Here is a 21,481-nt window from a genome sequence, read left to right on the forward strand (position 1 = left end):
TATGTGACACTATGTGAATGATCGATAATCTTACACAAAAAAATATGAACGAATATTACCAATAAACAATGACATGGCACAACGACAATGGTTGAAAATCTCATTAGAAATCTAAAGCAATAATGACACGTGAATGATAAAACCAACAATGCATACAAAACAAAAGCAGAAATCAATATACAGGAAAGGAGTTGTGCACAGATTTAGTAAAGCATTCACCTTTTGGCTTTTAAATATTAATTACTCTTGTCCTTAGTCAATAGGTAAAGTTGTATAAATAGAATTACTTTTCAGAATAAATAACAAAGAAATGCTAAAGTACTCTCTCAAAAATAATATTGATCGTGAACTCTTTGCACACAGGTCGCAGTTTAACGGTACTTCTCGTAACAACATTATAAAAATTCTCAACGAGCGGAAATATGCTGTCATGCGCGAGTCCCATTCGGACCAAAAGTTGGGAGGTACCAAAGGCCATTGCTCCGAGAAATTTTTAGCTGTGATAGGAACACAAGTGATACACTACGTATTTTAATAGGAATAGATGTACCACCCTGTACTGATGACTCCAACAACTCGCAAATGCTGCAAACACAGTTCAGTTATTCTGCAACTCATCTTTTTCTCTTTGCCCATCAAACAAAAGTTATTCCGGCAAAAAAAGAAAACAAAATTCAGGTACTCTCTCTCTTCTCTCTCCTCTTTCTCCCTCTCCCTGTTCTTGCTCTGCTACGGCTAGGGTTTAATTCGAGACTCATATCACGTTTTCATAGATTAATTTTTTGAAATTTTAGAACAAATGTCTCATGAACTGCTACTCTTCTCCCCCTTTATGGAACCCAATTTTCGTTTTTATTTTTTTTATGGGTTTGGATGAAAATTGAAAACTTTTTTTAAATTTAATTTATAATCTCTAGCTTCTACATTTTTAGTTTATAATTTTTTGTTAAACCCAGACCTATCTCTCCTCTTCGCGATCCCGAACCCAGCCACTACCACCGCTTCGTCCCGTTTGTTTATCTCCTTCAAAGTAAGTCTAACTACGAATTTGAAATTGTGAATTTAAGGATTTTGATTTCGAATTGGTGAAGAATTTTAGAATTTAGGGTTTTAATTTGGGATGAATTTCAGGGTTTAAGAATCTGTGAATGTGAATTTGGGTTTAAATTTAGAAATGGAGGTTGAATTTCAGAATTTAGGGTTTTAATTTCTGTCAGGATCAAAGTGTTGGGTTTTGATTCTGCTGTCAACAAGCCGCTGTGAGAGCTATGTCCACAAACGAAGGCTTTCAAGGTATCCAAAACTTTACCCCATTTTTTGCTATTAAGTCTAATATAATTCCTTGGGAAATATTATATTGTTCTTTTCTCTTTTTTGCTTTGATAAGAAACTATTTAGTAGTTACATACAATGACTTGATTTTTATTTTATTTGTTATTTTTTTTTTCTATGCCTTTTGAACATTGGATGACCTTGTTAAAAAGGGTTGTGCCCAGATAATTTCATTCTTAAATTCGCGGGTTTTATCGCATCTACAACATGTGGAAATTGTGCGAGAGAGCTTAAGATCATAATTTGAAATGAAGAGTAATTGAATTCATAAGTTTAAATCTTATTTGATTTAAAGCTGTTATTATCTTTTTTTGGAGACTTTACTGGTGAATGTGGTGGAACTGAACTCTGAAGTGCTTGCCATTTTAACCGCGAGTGCCAAACTGGTTTTGTAATGTGTCAGTGGTTAACATTGGTTACTCCAAAGGGAAGTAATAGGTGTCTTCTGTTCTGGCCTTTTAGTTTTATGTGTACTCAGGGTTACTTAGTTAACAAAAGGAACATTGAGAGTTCTTGATCAATTAATCAATGGGTGTACATTGTGTGGTAAAACTTATCCTTGCAAGTAGTAATACAGGAACAGTCGACGAAATATCGTTCTTCTAAACAGATTATGTCCCACAAAACAGGTTCTCCTAGCAAATTCTACTTATATTTGTGGGGCCTGGTCGGAAAAGTAATTGTACATCAACTGGCCAGGATATTAAGTGTCTTTCCCCTTCGAAAGAAGACTCATGTAGTTTCATGTTGCATATATGTATATTTCTCATTTATTTATGATAAAGGACATAATCAGTGTTTACAGATTACTTTTTGTTTTCTTATATTTAATAAGCATTGATTTTGTATCTTCTTTCGTATACTTCCTGTCCGCTACAAGGTGTTTCAAATTGCTATGTATTCAAGAGCCAGTTACAAGAATATGCACAAAAAGTGGGAATGCCTACACCAGTATATGAGACTACAAAAGAGGGTCCTTCCCATGCGCCTTCTTTCAAGTCTACAGTAATAGTAAATGAAGTCAGATACGATTCTTTGCCTGGATTTTCCAATCGTAAGATAGCAGAGCAGTCAGCTGCTGAAGTGGCTCTTGTGGAGTTAGCTAAATCTGCTGATGTTGATCGATCAATCTCTCAGCCTATTGTAAGTTGTTTATCCTTAACTGAATTATAAGTACAAGCTAATATTGTTATTAGTCTGAGTCGTCTGATCTTTTTATTGCCCTTCAAATCCCACCGTTTTGTTCTCTTTTCTCTCTCCCCTCCTCCACATGGTAACACAGATGTCAGTATGTACATATCTAGTTGATTAAATTGTAAACCTCATGGAGTGGTTACTTTCATTATGAAACTGCTTTGAGCATGTTCATATAACAGGAAGGAATAAATGGCTCCTGGCCGAAGATTTATGTGAGGCAAATGTTATTTCGTTTCCCTCCCCTTGCTTGTGTGTAAAACAACCATTTACAAAAAGATGACCTAGAAGAGTCAGATTGTATGTGTTTTTACTGCATTAGTGGTCTAGTTGCTGACCTGTAGTTGTGTTTGAAAGAAGCTTACAATTGAACGTTATGGGGCCTTGGTTGTATTCTGCTTTATGTCTACCTTTCAACTAATGGCATAGATAATATTTGCCATTCTTGATCTTATTAGATATGCGGTTGTGGTTTATGCTTGACTAACTTTTTTTTTTTTTTAACAAAGAATTTGATTAAGAACAACAAAAGTGGAACCGCTAGAAAAACAAATAATTAAGAATGAAAGTCTAAACGGGCACTAAAGTTATTGATAGAGGATACGACATAACAGTTTGCTACCTAAAGCAATGTGTAGTATCCTTCTTTTTGTTCTCAAGAGCTCAAAAGTTTTCTGCCCAAACAACAAATTGTCAGCTGAACCTGACTTCTTGTGCCCTGAACACGTGTAAATGTAATTACAGACGGCCATATGTATGTTTCTATTTTGATCCGTATGAATCCTCTGATTGATTTATAATGTCCAATGCCTTTTTAATATTTGAATTGTTTTATTTTTATCTTCAGAAAAATGCATTGGCAGTGCAAATATGTGTACCATTTTAATCACGGCCTGACCTTGATTTTGCTGTTTGTTCTAGCATGAAACTGGCTTGTGCAAAAATCTGCTTCAAGAGTATGCACAAAAGATGAATTACGCTATTCCTCTATATGAGTGCCAAAAGGAAGAAACCGCTGATAAAACACCACTATTTTCATGTACGGTAGAGATTGGGGGAATTCGTTATGTTGGAGCTGTGGCAAAAACGAAAAAAGAAGCTGAGATAAAGGTAGCTAGAACTGCTCTTTTAGCTATCCGGTCAAGCAATTCTGAGTCATCTAAGGAATCAGTTGGGAACACTCAGTTAACTGTGGTTCCATGTAAAAAAAGGCAGGCAGCACCAATTACTAATTCCGAAGAGACTGCTGATGTTCCTAAACCAAAGAAACCTCGACCTCAGAAGAGGAAGTTTAAGAAGAAACCCACAGGAGACAAGGCTGGCCAGACTCAAGTACAAAATGAAGGCAACTCTGAAGTAAACATGGGTGGTAGCGAAATATCAGGAAGTGGAGCCAACGCACATGTTCAACCAATGGCTGCAGAAGCAGCACCAAACACTCATGAATGGGTGTCTCATTCTCACTCTGAATGGGAACCTGGTTTGATTCCCTGCGATAATGATGTTAGTGCTACACATGGGCAGTCAACAGCTTCGTATTTCAATCACAGTGACAGTCAAACTCATGATCTGGTAGCAGTTCCACCGTCATATCATGATGCGGGAGCAGTTCTTTTACCATATCATGATTCTGGAGAAGTTCCATTGTCATATGGAAATACAACGCCCTGGGCCACAGAAGCGAATATGGCGCCTGGAGCAGGAGCAGGGCAGGCGGTTTCACATGCAAGCAACTCCGGGGTGCCTTATTTCGAGGCTTCAACTGTCACGGTTGGTATGAACCAATCAGAAGATGAATCCAAGCAAGGTGACAGCCAAACTCATGATGCGGTAGCAGCTCCGCCGTCATATCATGATGTGGCAGCTGTTCTATTGCCATATCATGATGCTGGAGCAGTTCTATTGCCATATCATGATGCTGGAGCAGTTCCATTTGGAAATACGACGCCCTGGGCTTCAGAAGCGAATATGGTGCCTGAAGCAGGAGCAGGAGCAGGGTGCGCGGTTTCACATGTAAGCAACTCCGGGGTGCCCTATTTCGAGACTTCAACTGTCACGGGTGGTGTGAACCAATCAGAAAATGAAGCCAAGCAGGTGCAACATATGTGCTAAGAGCATTCCCTTCTAATCAAAGAAAAGAAATATATATGCTAGGAGAGGACTTGTTACTATCTGAGAGAAATGCAGTGCAGTTGTTTGCAGCAAGGTTTTTTTTTTTAAGTTAGTAAGAATTTGAGGCTTTAGTAGGCTTCGTTTAGATTATGAACTATTTAATTTACCGCCGCTCTGTCAGACACAATTGATTGGAATAGTGATTTATGGACATGATTAATTATTAATCTCTTCTTTCTATTGGGGTCATGGACATGACACAATCTGATAATTGTAAAAAGCGGCCTCTCAAATATGGGAGAAAATCGGTTAGGGTTGTTTGAACACATGAACTGAAGATTTACGAATGCTTCGGTTAGAAGATACAACTATAAGGCAGAGACTTAAGGTAAAAGGGGTAAAGGAAGGCCTAGGAAGGCTCAGAAAAGAGATTGTAAGAAAAGATATCGAGTACTTGGGGCAAGCAGAAGATTTGGTGTAAGACCAAGGGCAGTGGCGCTATGACTTGGTGTAAGGCCGAATGTAGTGATGTTTTAGAATTCATACAGTCGATCTTAATTAGTGAAATAACACCTAGTTGTTGTTTGTTGGTCCCTCAAATGTCTGTAAAAGACATGTTGGAGGCTTATCAACAATTATTGTTATGTGGGGGCAAGTTTCTAGGATGAGATTTAAAAAATAGGTGAAGTACCGATTTAGTTCCTAAACTATCAACTCAGTAAAAATTAGATCGCTAAATTATTTTTTCTGTAAAATAAGTCCCTAAATTCATTAAAATTTTCTAATTCCATCCCTATTATTATATTCAAAGCTATTTTATCCAATTTTTCGTCAACTTAAGTAACTTGACACACTTTAGAGTTTAATATCGTCATTTTCTCGTATATAAGCCTCTAACATTTTGTATAGATTACGAATCTAACGTCTAATTTACCCTCCAAAATTAACTTACATTATTTCTTATGAAAAACTACCAATTTACCCTCCAAAGTTAACTCGATACACTATTTCTATTTGAAAAACTACCAATTTACTCTTTAATGTGTAACACATGCAAGTAACGTGATTTATATTGACTGAAAGTTGAATATAGAAGCTTTGATTATAATATTAGGGATGTAATTGGTAAATTTTTAATAATCTGATAATTCAGAGACTAAATTGGCAGTTCACCCTTAAAAATTATAACTTAGTATAGTGCGGAGGTTATTATAATTTATAATTGGACTAATTTTGGAATGAATTTTTTTTTTATAATTATTATTTTTTTGATAATATAATGATATATTTATACTAAGAGGTCGGAGAATATATTTACACTAAATATGTTTTTATTGAAATTGTGTGACTGTGTAAATCTAAAACTACATGAATGAAACCATCTTTGTTAACCAAAAGATGGTGAAAATACTATTTAGTCTTCTATCACACAAAAAAATGATGAGCAATAGTGTAATTTTACAGGTCTAAATTTTATTTATTTATTATTCAAACCCTACCTACAAGTAATGTTAAAATATATCCAATATTAAAAAAAAAAGTCAAAAACAAAATCCTCCGATCCTCCCACCCCAACTGTTCTCTCTAATTTATCTTAATAAGTGTATATTTTTTAATATTACACCCACTTTGAAGGAATGAGTTAAGTTTCAGAGTATACTAACAATAATATAATTCAAATTCACAAATATTGAGAATCAAACTCAAAACCATTCAGTTACAAATAAAAATACCATTAAACGACAATGGTATGTGGTGGCAACAACTTCAAATTCATCACAACAGTTTTGCAGCATAACATTTTAGTCGTCGTCTATGTAAACGGTAGCATACGAAAAGTCTCAATTCCCAGAGGATCTGATCTTACAGCCCCGCAAATTTAGAACCCAAAAGCCAACCGATCCTTCGAGTCGAAGCAAAATGCACGGACAACCTCGGAAACCAGCGAAGCCGGAAGACGAAGCCGCTTCCGCCGCCAGAGCCGAAGCGCTCCGGGCTCTCCAGTCGCACTTCTTCTCCAATCACCACAACAAGGTTTACACCGACGAAGCCTTACAGTTGAGCGGCAAACTCCTCGAGCAAAACCCCGAGTTCTACACCGCTTGGAACTACCGAAAACTCGTCGTCCAGCAAAACCTCGATCGGTGCTCCGAGTCCGATCCCGACTCGCTCAAGTCCATCATCGACCGAGAACTCAAACTCGTACGCACGCATTTACTTATTCGAGTTTCGAAAAATGTCGAAGTGGCGCTTTATTTTTGTTGAGATGAAGTTCGAATTCATTGAAATGTTGAATTGATTGGGGTTTTGTGTGTGTGTGTGTGTGTTTTAGGTAGAAAGTGCTCTGAGACAAAATTTTAAGTCCTACGGAGCTTGGCATCATCGAAAATGGGTGCTAAGCAAGGGGCGTTCGGTTTTAGACCGCGAAATGAAGCTTCTCAAGCAGTTTCAGCAGCTGGATCCCCGGAATTTTCATGCTTGGAACTACCGGAGGTACGAGTTAGTTACAACTCTCCCGCTCGAGGAATGAAGAGTCTGCGATTTCATATTTGCGTTGGATGATATCGGTTTCCTTTACTTTGTTTATTTTGATGCCTTTACAGGTTTGTTGCTGCATTGTTGAACCGATCGGACGAGGAAGAGTTGGAGTATACTAGGGAAATGATAGAAAACAATTTCAGCAATTACTCAGCCTGGCATAATCGTAGGTACGTTATAATGGGGTTTACTTTTAGTTTTGAGCTTTCTGATACTCTTTTGTTAACTAAAAGTTTTGTATGGATTGAAAACATTGCAAAACATGTGCTTTATATTGCATATGCATTTTTGGATATTGTGAATGCTACTTGTTTTAATTGGTTAGTATATTTTAAACATGTCAATGCATGTTGCATTGCCACAAACAGTCATACAGATGTTAGATGAGCAAGTCTTAAGCCCCGTTGCAGAAACTAGAAAGAATAAACGCCGTAATTGGTTACCAATTATTGCAAGACAAAATATAGCAGGAAAAGGAAAAGGAAATGCGGACGGAAGCTATTTTATTGGTTATCCATGTTTCAGTTTTTAAAAACCGTGGACTGAAGATTGAAACAAATAATCAAATTTTGGGAAGTATCTCTTTATTACAGCTAACTTCTTTTCAGATTCACTTAGGGCATTTTAGTTAACAGAAATAGGAGCAGGAAGGATTGGGAGAAGTTAAAAATAGGGGAAATAAGGAAACCGAATCGGATCAACTAGTCCCCCCTAGTTGATCTAATATTTTAGGTATTTGATTGTGGATTTCAAGGGAAAGCTCACACTTTTCCGATTCCACATGTGTTAGTAAACACGTGAAATTTAAGAAGTGAAAGGATTCCCATACCTGTATGTTAGTAACTGCAGTCTGCAGGGAACTAAAGAATAAAAATGACTTCAATTCCTATTCCTGCCCTTAGTCAAGAGAATTATAGTCATTTAGTTATATTTCTCAACAATGTTTAGAAAAATATTTTGTTCCTCTCTCCTTTGTTATTTCCAAGAATGTGGAGAGAATGTATAGAGAAAAAAAAAAGGTTTTCATACCATTGTCACTTATTGCTTTCTGCATATATTACATATGTAAATGAAAACGACTTTCTTTCCTCTGCTTATTTACAAGCCAAATGAAGGCAGTCTTTTCAAATGTTGAACTGAGTATGCTGCCTGTTATATTATTGTAATTTACCTTGTTCCTAGTGTACTGATCACACGACTTTTACTAGTAATCTTCAGGCTAAGTCAAATTGAAAGATACTTACGTAATTGCATCAAATAACTTTATCTTCCTAAGGATTCCTTTGGTTGCACTATATCTACTCGTTGGTTGTCTTGCAAATAATTTGCAACAGTGAGAAAAGCTAAATTTTTTATTATAAGTTTTATCTCATGAAACATGTGTATTAACTAATCGAATATCTTGGGGAAATTGCGGAAATTGCGGAAATTGCAGTGTGCTCCTGTCTAATTTGATGAAGAAAAAGGCTCAAGGGTTTTTCCCAAAAGAGAAGGTTCTGAACGATGAGTATGAGCATGTACACGATGCTATTTTTACGGATCCGGATGATCAAAGTGGTTGGTTTTATTATATTTGGCTTCTTGATCAAACGATGAAAACAGATGCTCCTCTTCTTGTTTCTTCCTGGCCGGCCCATGGTTCTAATGTAATTTTGTCGAGAAATAGGCACGCAAGTGACTATTCTTCGTCTCCATTTGGTAGTTTCCATTCTGATTCAGGAACAGTACCACTGATTATTTATTTCAATCAAGCTGTTGAAGGTGTAAACTCATCCAGTATAACCATTGAATCTTCATTTTCCACAAAAGATCTTGTTTGGAAACCAGTCTTACAAAATAACTCCCATCTCTCCCAAGTTTGGGTTACACATATTAAATTTCCGGATGCAAAGGCCCAGTCTTCAGAAGCTTATCAGCTGAAAGTTAGTGTTGGGCAGACTCAGGGTCTCATTTCTGCAAGTGGCTTTCATTATAGCCATCCTACCCAGTTTGCATTCAAAGTGTGTGTATGCCCTATTGAAACTGAACCAGCAGAAAAGCAGGGCGAGGACATAGTTTTGTGGAAAGATGAAAATTTTCACGCGTACCAAACACAATCTCAGGAGCTACATGAGGTAGTTCCTATTGGTCAACTAAGTATTAATGATGTCCATGAGCCTACGGCTTCAAATTGGCGTGCAGAGAGTATTGCTAATGAAATAGCACTCTTCCGAGAATTGGTGTCAGAGATAAATTGGTAGACCTCCTACATTTTATGAGAAGCTTGAATGTTTGAAATTTCAAGAGTGTTAATAATCCACTTTTGATATAATTTTTGCAGTAAAATTGGAAAGCTTACACTAGCAAGGCTATTAACAGCTCATGATGTTATCCTGTCTCCGTGTACAAACAAAATGGTCCACTCTGATGAAGTTCTTCAACTATATACTGACTTAATAAAGTTGGACCCATCACATTCTCAGTATTACAAAGACGAGCACAGCCTAGTTTTCCTGCGGAAGGTAATTACCTCTTCTCCACCTCTTGTAGTAGGTTATGATCCTCTATTCTTTCAGGGTGATGCTGTTGCATGTGCTTCTGGATTTATATTCTTCTGTGACTGTATCAGTGGGTGAAGATCCTGACCTATTTGTGGATTACACCGACTCATAGATTGTAATTAAATAATCTAATTTCTTCAGTGGTAAAGTGTATACCCTGGCTGATAGAATGGATGCTATACTTATGCTTGATTATTTAATTTATGAAGTGAAAAATATCTATTTTTGTTAGATTAGACCATGTTTATGACTTGGTGCGATGGCAAGTGCCTTCGCCCATGAGCGGTAGGTCTCGGGTTCGAGACTTGGGAGCAGCCTCTCCATAAATAGGGGTAAGGCTAGCCGACATTCACCTCTCCCAGACCTTGCGTAAAGTGGGAGCCTTGTGCACTGGGTACGACCTTTTTTAGACCATGTTTATGACTGTTATAAGTGGTCTTTTTCTGAGACTGGTCCAATATAATGTTGGTATTTGTTTATAGAAGCCACATTTGAATTTTGATGGACAACTATTTTTGTGTTCTGTGACAATTAAGATTTATTTGGATGTCATTAAATAAGAACTTACTAAAACTTCCATTTACTTTAGGTTTCCCATTTTTTGAAGTTCCGCAGTTTGTTACATGTTTATAACTAATGCAGATAACTTCCAATAGGGAGTCTCTGCTGAGACATTGCTTTAGCCATAAAAACTTGGCTTCTTCGAGCATTGGTAATGATGTATGCCTACGACTAAGCAACTTATCATTATCGCGGATGGGGTCTGTTGAGAAATTACTGTGGGTCCAAATGCTGGACCTCAGCCATAATGAACTTCATTCACTTGAAGGTATACTTCTTTTGCTCATGTTGTGCATCTTAAACGCCTATGTGGTCTCCACATTTTTATCCAAGTATTTTCCTCAGATTTATGGAAAAGTTGTGATTTTATAAAATATATTGTTCTTTAGTAGTTTTCTTTGGGCATTCAGTTCATGTGGGGCTGATATAGTCGGGAACAAATTCAATATTTAAAGGGTTGCCTTACCAGTAATATCTAGGAAGCGTGTTGGAGAAAATCACCATGATTAGAATTTTGATTTTTTAAGCGTTCTTTTTCTTGCTAGCTGCTGGACTGTAGTCAATAAGCTTTGTGGTTGATTGTTTTTCATGTAAGAGGAAAAATGTCTTATGCTTGGGCCTTTGGACAGGGTTGGAGGCCATGCAGCTTCTATCTTGCTTAAATCTGAGTAACAACAAGCTCGGCAGTTTCACTGCTCTGGGGCCTTTGAAACTATTGAATTCACTGCAAGTTTTGGATATCTCGTACAATGAGATAGGTTCACACACTATCGACACGACAAGGTATCAATGTTCTACTCCTCTTTCTCATACAGAAGAAGCTAGTTGGAACAATGAAGAAATTGTAACTGGGGGAGCCGATGTGAAAAGTTATTGGGAAGCTTTTCTGATACTTAAAAGCATGAGCTTGAAGCAGTTAGTCACTGTGGGAAACGCAATTTCTGTTGAAAACTTCAAGTCATTTGTGGTCAAGTGTGTTCCTACACTCGAGTGGCTGGATGGCGATAAGTTGCATTGACCTTTAATTCCGGCTATTTTTACAGTGAAGAGTACCATGTACTGATAGTTAACCAAAGAGAACACATGATACGTTGCTAGTTTTGACCCAGATTATTAACTCGTCGGTAGGAGCATAGACTACAGGTTTTCAATTGTCTTATGTTCTGGTGAAAATGTGTTTTTGTGTGTTTCACAATATGCGTCATATGGAATGCGTTTATTTTGCAGTCACGGTGCATTGGTTTTGCCTAGTTTTGATTGAAGTTGTTAGGTAATTACAGGGTAGCGACCAAATTTTCTGGAACTATTATATTATTACAAAGGGAGGTCGTCGGACATGGAAGAAACCGATCGAGTAAATGCTACCCAGAATAGCATTGAATTAGAAAAGTGCGGTGGCTGCAGCGCGGACAAATGACGGAACTGTAGAGACCTTGAAAGGAAGAATTGGAGGAATTTAACTGGCAGGGTGATCAAGCCATCTTGCATTCTTCTTGCTGCGGTGGCTTGTATTTGAACTGCACAGCAGATTGCAGAAAGATATCAGAAGGCTAAATAGTGAAACCAACAATAAATGTTTTTGCTAAAGCGCAACGGGGGGAGGATATAGTATTACTATTTCGGAACTCTTTCAACATTGAGAAGAGATGTATTACTAGACTAAGAATTAGTTGGTAACTAACACGTGTTTCAGCTACAAATCAAATTGCGCAATGTATGAGATAGACGACAATTGAGAAGATATTTTGAACTCACCAAAACCATGTGCAAGACTGTCGCTGTTAAGTTGTTCCTCCAAATTCATTGGAATCCCATGAAAGCAGGAGCTGAGAATAACACCTGCAAACAGCCCTAATAGGGCAAGAAGATAAATAGCCTTGTTCATTTTGTTTGACTTTGATACCATATTCTCTCTCTCTCTCTCTAGATTTGTGTGGGTGGTTTTAAATTAGCTCAGAGGTACTCCCTTTATATAACAACGAGATACTTGAAGCTCTTGCTTCCAACATGCTCTTTGATTATTTCAGTTGGTCAAGTTTTTGGTTTAAAAATTATGGGAAGCTTTATTTGGTCAAAACCATTTGGCCCCTCCTTGATTAAGGTATTGAGCGCGCGCGCGCACACACACATGTGTGTGTATATAAATATGTGTGTACTTGCGTAGACTTGAGTGTAACCAAGTTAATTAGAGCTGTATAATATTTCATATACTAAATTACTATTAAATTAGTCCATCAACAATACTAAATTGGCCTTGATAATCAATCATAGGCGGTCATTAAAAAAAAGTGTTAGAGAGACTATGTTTTAAGAACATATTTTGTATACAACATGATGTGGTGATAAACGGTTGAATTTTTTTTATAATAATTTAAAGAAAGAGTTACAACCATCATCACATCATGTGTGGTTTGCAAAATATGTTTCAAGTAGATGATCTCTCTAACATCACCCTTAAAAAATATGAGTAATAAGGAGTTGTTGTGGACTCTTGAGGAGCACGGTGTGAAGGTGTCAACTCAGATTTGTTTGTTAGAGACATAAAACAATGAAAACCTCTTTCTTGGAGAGGACGTATGACAGAGTCAACTCCCCAATATTGTGTATTTTTTATGATCCAATATTTAATTTGTTGGGCCTAAGTTCAATTTGGTCTTTACATTTGTTTTTCCTTAACACGCATCTTGGAACTTGGATAAGAAAATATGCCTTATGAGGGTGCAAGATTGGCAATAGGAGGGCTAATTACATTTTACATACTAGATTTTAATTTTTTCACATCGCATTTTGGAGTTTTGAAATTATTTCAATTTACACATTTTATTCCTCATACATTAAATTAAATAGGCTTTTTATCCATGTAATGTAAAATGTGGCTTACACGTTAGTTTATATAAGGATCTCAAGCTAATTATGTCATCAGCTTAATGAATTATCATACATTCAATCCCATCAAATGCAGAAATTGATGGAATTTCAATACTTTATAGTGGAATAGAAGAAAAGTAGAACTTAGTGACCTACTTTGAAAATCATCTTAAATTTGGAGAGTGTATAATGTAATCAACCTCTGGCAATATAAGACATAGTAGGCCGACCACTTTGGTGCTATAACAAATAATTATTCATGATTACACACATAATAGGATTTGATAGAAAGTAGGATATCGACATGTATAGAGTAAAATCTTTGTATATGTTGTAGGTCTATTTGACTGATTTGTATTTAGGATTAGAGAGGGAGAGAGGCCGGCAACAAGAGAGAGAGAGAAGAGAGATTGAATTGTGAGGTGTGTGTTGTATCACCCCATTGTGCCTTTATTTATAGTAGTATGAAATGTTAAATCCTTACCCTTTTAGGATTACAACTCTAATAGGATATTAACTACTAAAGGGAACATTCCAAGATATCACTAGATACAATATGATGTACAAAATCACATTCCTATTCTAAATACGATTGTAACACTCCCCCTTGAGTGTGTAAATACTCAAACAAAACATCACATCAGATCTTCAGCAGATAAGTTAAAACAGTTGATGAAGTCGGCGACACAACGAATGAATGCGAGTCTCGAATTTAAAGAAAGTATGCATTGGTAGTAAACTCACAAAACCTCGCTATGGTAAAACCTAAGGCAGGTGAAAACCCATATACTAAGGAGAAAGGTGAGAAGTATGCATAATGTCTAAAACAAATGTCAAATAGAACGAAAGTAGTTAACTTAACGGAGTATGATCATCCCAGGATGGGTCATCAAAACCTTATTAGGTATCAAAAACCCAGTGGGAAAAATGCTCCTAATCATAGGAAAATGAGTACATAAATATCAAGTGAGTATGTTTTAGGATACTCCCACTGAGTTAGACACAACTTCCAAATAAGAGAACTACAAGCAATTCAATTCAGATAATTTATGCATATCGATTCCTTGGACGAGCTTCTGAAAAGTAGACTTGGTAAAGAGATCAGCCAGGTTGTCCTAGGAACGGATTTGCTTGATTTCAATGTTCTAATGTTGTTGTTACTGGTGAGAATAAAAGAACTCTGGTGCTATGTGCTTGGTGTTGTCTCCCTTAATGTATCACTTTTTTAACTACTCGATACATATTGCATTGTCTTCAAAGATCATTGTAGGAAGGTCAACAACGGTAGTAAGACCACTAGTGCTTCGAATATGTTCCATAACTGCTCTCAACCAAAAGCACTCACGCGATGCTTCATGCAGGGCGAGGATTTCAGCATGGTTTGAAGAAGTCGCAACTAGCATTTCCTTGGTAGACCTCTAAGATATAACGGTGTCTCAAACGGTAAAGACATAGTCCATTTGAGAACATGCCCTATGTGGGTCAGACAGATAACCAGCATCTGCGTAACCAACAAGGCATGAATCAAGGCGGCTGCCCCTCTCAAGGATTTGTGGGTATAGAACAAGCCCAAATCCATCGTACCTTTGAGGTAGCAGAAAATCTCTTTATCACCATTGCAGTGTCTGCGTGTAGGCTCATTGATGTATCTAGTCAAAAGATTAACAGCAAATGAGATGTCAGGTCTAGTGCAATGAGCCAAGTACAATAAAACACCAATTACACTTAGGTATGGAAATCCAGGCTCCAAAATCTCTTCCTTATCCTTCTTGGGATAGAAAGGATCTTGTTTAGCATCTAGAATCCGAACGACCATAGGAGTACTCGAAGGCTTTGCTTTATCCTCATTAAAACGTCGTAACACCTTTTATGTGTAGTTCGATTGATGTACCAGGATTCCATCCGAACAATGCTCAATCTTCAAGCCTAGACAATATTTAGTTTTCCCAAGATCTTTTATCTCAAATTCCGATTTCAAGTGAACGAAAATTTCCTCAAGCTCTGTGGTAGTTCCGATGAGGTTCATATCATTTACATAAACTGCAATGACCGCAAATCTGGAATGTGACTTCTTTATGAACACACATGGACATAATTCATTGTTAACCTTGACTTGTCAAATATTCACTCAGATGGTTATACCACATCCACCCAGATTGTTTCAATCCGTAGAGTGATCTCCTCAATCTAATAAAGAAAGTGTTTCGTGGTCTATAACTATTTGAACCAGTCAATGGAAGTCCTTCTCGAACTTTCATGTAGATTTTCGTATCTAGATCCCCATAGAAATACGCGGTTACCACGTCCATAATTTGCATATTCAGTTTTTCAGAAACTACCAAACTAATAAGGTAGTGGAATATTATGACATCCATTATGGGAGAATACGTCTTCTCGTATTCAATCCTAGGGCGTTGAGAGAAGCCTTGCGCTATTAGGCGTGCTTTGTATCGCACTATTTCATTCTTCTCATTATGCTTCCTCGAAGACCCACTTGTAGCCCACGGGTTTCATATGTGATGGAGTAGGAGCTATAGCTCCAAACACCTTACGTTTCACGAGCGAATCGAGTTCAACCTTGATTGTTTGTTTCCAGTTTGACCAATCCGTTCTACATCGGCATTCATCAATGGAACGTAGTTCAATGTCATCACTAAGTATAATGTCAGTAACTAATGTGTATGCAAATTCATCGTCGATTATCATCTTATTTCGATTCCAAACCTCATCCAATACTGCATAGTGGACAAAAATCTCGCAATTCTTAGGAGGTCGAGTTGTCTCGTCTAAGACATCACCGTAATCTATAATAACCGTATGTGTTAGAACAGATGAGTAAGAGATGGTCGGATCAGACTAGGATCACTAGTTTATGCCGTTTTCCTCTTCCGGGGTTATGAATCCTTTGAACCAGGGGGTCTACCACGCTTCAAGGTAGAAGTAAATGATTGGTTAGCCACCAATGTACCGGGCTGCGTAGAAGGTGCGGCCGCCCCACCCTCGAGGACGGTTCGACCTTACCAGGCGGTATTACGGCGTACTCTAGGTACGTCTATCCTTACAGGTGCGTTTGCAACAAGTATATGTGATCTTATGACCTTTGCTAAATCAGTAATAGCATCCGGCATGCTTTGAGCAATACTCTAAAGATCTATAATTCGTCGCACTTTGGTTTCAGACTGGGCAGTGTGAGGATCTAAATGAGATATAGTGAGTGCATACCATGACAATTCGTGACATTCTACAGGAACGTTAGCATGCTTATTTCCCATAATGACGAAAAGACTGTCTCATCAAAGTGACAATCCACAAAACGTGCAGTAGAGAATTCTCTTGACAAGGTCTCTAAGTAGCAAATAATTGATGGCGAATCATAACGGACATAAATTCTCATTCTTCTCTAAAGACCCATTTTGGTACGTTGTGGCAGCGCTATTGGCACATAGACTACGCACATAAACACACGTCAATACGAGACGTCGGGCTCATATCTAGTAACCAACTGTAACGGTGCATGAGGTTGGGTAATAGTAGGCCTCAGGCGGACCAACATAGCTTCATGCAATACTGCATAGCCCCAGGCAGATATCAGCAGTTTGGTTCGCATAACCAAAGTCTGAGCTATTAATTGAAGGCACTTTATGAAAGATTCTACCAAGTTGTTTTGGGTGTGAACATGGGGTATAAGATGTTCGACTTCAATCTCAACTGACATGCAATAGTCGTCAAAAGTTTGTGACGTAAACTCTCTAGCGTTATCCAGTCGAATCGACTTGATCGGATAATCAGGATGGTGAGCCCTAAGCTTAATAATTTGTGCTAGGAGTTTCGCAAATGCAGTGTTGCGTGTGGACAATATGCAGACATATGACCAACGTGTCAATGCATCAACCAACACCATAAAGTATTTAAATGGCCGGCATATTGGTTGGATAGGTCCACAAATATCCCCTTAAATCCTCTGAAGAAACTTAGGAGGGTTGTGAATAATCTTTGTAATTGAGGGTTGAGTATTCAACTTCCCCAAAAAACAAGCTTTGCTGGCGAGAATCCAATGTAGGGAGGTAAATGTGATGATTTGAGGATACGATGCATTATATCACGTTCGGGATGTCCCATACGGTTATGCCAAAGTAACAAAGTGCTCTGGAACTCAGGCTCAGGGCCGGCCACATGGTGGGTCTCTATACCGCGAATGGTGGTGATGTACAACTCGTTCGGGAGATGTTCCAGCTTCTCGTGAATACGTTTTTGGTCATACTCGTAAGAAGTGATACAAAGATATTGAGATCCATTCTCTTCAGTGGTTTCAATATGATATTGATTATCTCGAATATCTCTAAAGCTCAGCAACGTTCTTCCGGAACATGGATAATAGAGGGCCTCTTTAATGGTTAATTCAATACCATTAGACAACATTATACGGGCCTTTTTGTATCCTTCAATCAGGTTGGATGAGCCTGAGAGGGTTGTTAGAGGTGCTTTCTTAAGTATAAAGTTAGTAAAATAATGTTGCCACGCAATATGGTGTGCCTAGTAGCACTATCAGCCAAACAACTAACTTCCCCACTAGACATATCTATAAATAAATTGATTGAATTAGTCACATGCATAAATATAATTCCATTCATTCAATTAATCAATTCGAGAGATAATATCCATAAAATAATTATCCATAATTCAAAACAAACCAAAACCAAACAAATTATTCCAAATACTTAGAAAAATTGTCTAAAAATTAAACCATAAACCTAAAAAAAAATAGGGGGTTAGGCCCCTCCTAGTGGGTTTGGCCACTAGGGGTAAAAAAACACCCTAAAAACATGTCTAGGAGAATAAAACTTATTCGTCCATAAAATTTGATGCCTCCTAAAAATTTGATATCTCCATGGATGTAGTAGCATCTTCAGGATGTTCCACATTGGCAAAGTTAGGCTCATGACGAGAATGATACTGGGCAATAGTCTCAGGAGTAGCTCTGCATACGCATGATCAAGGTATTAAATATCGATAATATCAGAAATATCGGTAGTCCGAAAACACGGAAATATCGATGGAAATATCGGGATAATATCGATATCGATAAAAATAATATGGAAACCACAGAAATTGTAAGAAAAACTTGGAAATTTTTATTGAAACTTTGCAGGATGTTTATTTAGTCAATTATCTATTAGTTTATCACAAAAAATTGGAAGGAAATGCATTGCATGATGGATTTAACATTATTAAGTTGATTATATAGCGAGCTGGCAAACATTGTGAATGTAGAAAATATGTAGTAATTAATGAAAGAAGTTTAAACACACCATAATTATTTATATATAATGAATCAGTACAATATTTTACACTTTATACATTGCATGGTAAGATACATGAGTGACTTAGTACCACATAGAGTTCCTATGAGGTTCAAATTTTTCACTATCTTCATCATCTCTATGTGTAGAGTGAGTGTATTGTGAAGAGTAGTTATCAAATGATAAATCCCCAAAATAGTTTTGCATGTAATTGTTAACATGTCACCCATATGGATCCGAGATTGGTTGACATTGTCCATAAGAAAAATCATTTGAAGATTGAGTCTCGGATTGTTTCCATGAGTCACTCGATTCCATCCCAACAGGAATCGGATATGAAGGGTAGGGAAATGGTTGGTTATGAGTATAACCATAGTTACTACTTCCCAATCCAACAGAGTCCAAAGTTATAGATAACGAGTCATCTTCTTGACTTGACAAAATCCCCTTGCCTCTTTCTCTACGAGTATAGTCCTTCCCTATAGCACAAATTCATGGTCCTGCCGGCCTACTGCCATGGTTCTCATCCTATGTTGCATGCGTGAAGTTTGCCTCACCAGTGAAGGGGCTCATAAATCCGGGAGGTGGTTCAACATAGTTTCCATATCCACCACCACTACCTCCAGCTCCACTATATCCTTCATCATTCCCACCTCCGGTGGTAGGTGAGTCTCCTCTTGATCTTGTACTAGAGCTATCATTGGTATCAGCACGATGTTGTGGTTGTGTAGGATTGGAAGAATGTGGAATTCCAGTGTTTCTTGGTCTTGGGCGCAAAAGTTCTTCCAAAGAGTCAGCGCTGCCAGATCCCACCTCCTCCGCTAATACTCTTTCTACATTTATCCCTTCATTACGTGCTTCTTCAGCAACTCTGGAAGCTGGGTTGCCTTCATCATCATCTAAATGAAGACGTCTAATCCATTGATAAAGTTGGTTACCCTCTGTACCATCATCTTCAGCAACAATATCAAACACATCTAGTAGGTCATCACGGTCGACATGATTTATTTCTGCTTCCTTATCTCGAATTTGAAGCTTCATGTTGTAGTGGCAATAAACTAATTTTTCCAACCTACTATGAGCCAACCTATTTCTTTGCTTTGTGTGTATGAGTGCAAATGTGCTCCAATTTCTTTCACAAGCAGATGAGGAAGTTGTTTGTGATAATACTTTAATTGCTAACTTTCTCACAGTTGGTGCATCAGTCTCAGACATGATCCACCATTCAGCTACAATGAAAAACAATGTTGATGAGCCTAATAACTCCAACAAATTCTATTATAAACTTATCGTGAAATATGTTTACACTCACTAGGAGACATTTTTGTTCGAGCAACAACTGATGTTAGTTCTACAAAAGTTCTTCTTACATCTTTAAACCATGTTAGCTGAATTCAATAAATCGTGTTAGTTTAATCCACAAAGTAATTATTATAATTCAAGTAATTGTGTACCTCATTTCCAAATTGGCCAACTGCTGGTGATGCAGGGTCTAATTTAGAGTATACATTATGTACAGCACGTATAAGGGTACCATCATCTCCAACACCGGGTCTGTATTGGTATAGAGGATTCAAATAATATGCTATTCAAAGAAACACATACTCTATAAGAGAATTAATACTTATGCAACTAAAGAAATGAATTGCAAATTATGACATAATTTATACCTGATGCATGCAAATCGTGGTATAATGTTTTATACCATCGGTCTTCAATTATCTTTATGACCCACCTTGCACCATGTTTTCTTTCCAATTCATCCTTCACTACACGCATCAACTCATATATTGCCCCCATAATAGGATACACTTCTGTGTCAACGATCCGTAAAACTTTGTAAAGAGGTTCAAACACTTGGCACACATGTTCTGATTGAGTCCAAAAAGCATGATCAAGCACTATACTTTCCACCATACGACCTACATTTGAGCGGCTGAAATTGTGGTTGGCCCAATCATCACTAGTAAATAGTTACTTCAACCCTGCTTTCTTCTTAAGTAGGCTGTCTAATGCAATATAGTTGGTGGCGAATCGAGTGGTAGCTGGATGAATAATTTTTCCTTTGCAAAATTCACGCATCTTTGCCAACAACCAACCGTGATTGTAAATATAATTTGTGATCGTTCTAACTCTTTTTACCACAGTAGTACGTTCTCTCTCTTCCCCATTGCCTCAAACATGAGATCAATACAATGTGCTGCACATGATGTCCAAAACACATTATGATGCTTCATTAACTTTTTTTCCAGCTTTGACAAATGCAGAACCGTTGTCGGTCATGACTTGGACAACATTATGCTCTCCCACCTCCATGATTACATCCCTCAATAATTTGTAAATATACTTGTAGTTCTTTATATGGTCTAAAGCATCAACAGACTTCAAAAAAATTGTCTTTCCCTTGGAGTATACCATGAAGTTTATGATAGACAATCTGGTCAGGCCGGTCCATCCGTCACACATGATTGTGCAACCATTAGTTTCCCACTTTGACCTCAACTTGCTAACATACTCGCCAATGTCTTTATACTCCATATCCAAATATTTGTTTCTTATCTCATAGGGAGTGGGAGGTTGTACTTCAACACCGGCCTGTTGACATCCCACTACCATATTTTTGAAATGATGTGATGATGCTTTCTCACCAGGGACATTTTCATACATAAAGAACTTGCTAATTAGATGCCCCATTCCCTCCTTCACATTACCTCCAATGAAATAACTCCAAACACTCTTTTGACATGCTTTGGATGACTTATATAAACTTAGGGCTATTGGTGGTGTTGGTTGTGATTCTCTAAGACTGCCTCCTCGTCTCATTTGTGCACCACCACTTATCCCGGAACCTTGTGCTCTATTAGGAATTTTATAAAGGTGTTCTCTTTCCCATGCTGACTGTTTGGAGGCACGTAATGCTTGTTTCAAACTGCGTCGTTCTTCAGGTCCTATGTCATCATCACATTCGTCCTCATCGTCATCATCATCACTGTCAACCGCTTGGCCATAGACTTCTCCTTGTAGCCCTGCTCGAAT

General features: G+C 37.7%; 2 protein-coding genes across 4 annotated transcripts; both read left to right on the top strand.

Moving 5' to 3' along the window:
- Window positions 1-379: 379 nt before the first annotated feature.
- On the top strand, window positions 380-4,865 carry LOC103402000 (uncharacterized). 3 transcript variants are annotated; one of them, XM_017323323.3, is made up of 5 exons: window positions 568-678; window positions 957-1,030; window positions 1,218-1,293; window positions 2,213-2,475; window positions 3,448-4,865. In XM_017323323.3, exons 3-5 carry the CDS (start codon window positions 1,269-1,271, stop codon window positions 4,636-4,638), a joined length of 1,479 nt encoding a protein of 492 aa, XP_017178812.1. In that variant the 5' UTR covers window positions 568-678; window positions 957-1,030; window positions 1,218-1,268; the 3' UTR covers window positions 4,639-4,865. The 3 variants fall into 3 exon arrangements, with proteins under 3 accessions (XP_008338962.1, XP_017178812.1, XP_028950144.1); XM_008340740.4 differs by lacking the exon at window positions 957-1,030 and having other exon boundaries at window positions 380-678; XM_029094311.2 differs by lacking the exon at window positions 957-1,030 and having other exon boundaries at window positions 578-678; window positions 1,200-1,293.
- A 1,537-nt stretch (window positions 4,866-6,402) lies between these two features.
- LOC103401999 (geranylgeranyl transferase type-2 subunit alpha 1) lies at window positions 6,403-11,503 on the top strand. Its single transcript, XM_029094279.2, has 7 exons — window positions 6,403-6,840; window positions 6,971-7,131; window positions 7,242-7,346; window positions 8,612-9,412; window positions 9,497-9,677; window positions 10,359-10,545; window positions 10,907-11,503. Exons 1-7 carry the CDS (start codon window positions 6,559-6,561, stop codon window positions 11,293-11,295), a joined length of 2,106 nt encoding a protein of 701 aa, XP_028950112.1. The 5' UTR covers window positions 6,403-6,558; the 3' UTR covers window positions 11,296-11,503.
- The last annotated feature ends 9,978 nt before the right edge of the window (window positions 11,504-21,481 follow it).

The sequence above is a fragment of the Malus domestica genome, chromosome 15 (assembly GCF_042453785.1).
Source record: "Malus domestica chromosome 15, GDT2T_hap1".
Lineage (NCBI taxonomy): Eukaryota > Viridiplantae > Streptophyta > Magnoliopsida > Rosales > Rosaceae > Malus > Malus domestica.

Coding starts and splice junctions, on each gene's coding strand:
- LOC103401999 (XM_029094279.2), top strand. CDS start 6,559: ATGCACGGACAACCTCGGAAACCAGCGAAGCCGGAAGACGAAGCCGCT. Junction 9,413..9,496: donor TTGGTGTCAGAGATAAATTG/GTAGACCTCCTA, acceptor TAATTTTTGCAG/TAAAATTGGAAAGCTTACAC. Junction 10,546..10,906: donor TGAACTTCATTCACTTGAAG/GTATACTTCTTT, acceptor GCCTTTGGACAG/GGTTGGAGGCCATGCAGCTT.
- LOC103402000 (XM_008340740.4), top strand. CDS start 1,269: ATGTCCACAAACGAAGGCTTTCAAG. Junction 1,294..2,212: donor CACAAACGAAGGCTTTCAAG/GTATCCAAAACT, acceptor GTCCGCTACAAG/GTGTTTCAAATTGCTATGTA. Junction 2,476..3,447: donor GATCAATCTCTCAGCCTATT/GTAAGTTGTTTA, acceptor TGTTTGTTCTAG/CATGAAACTGGCTTGTGCAA.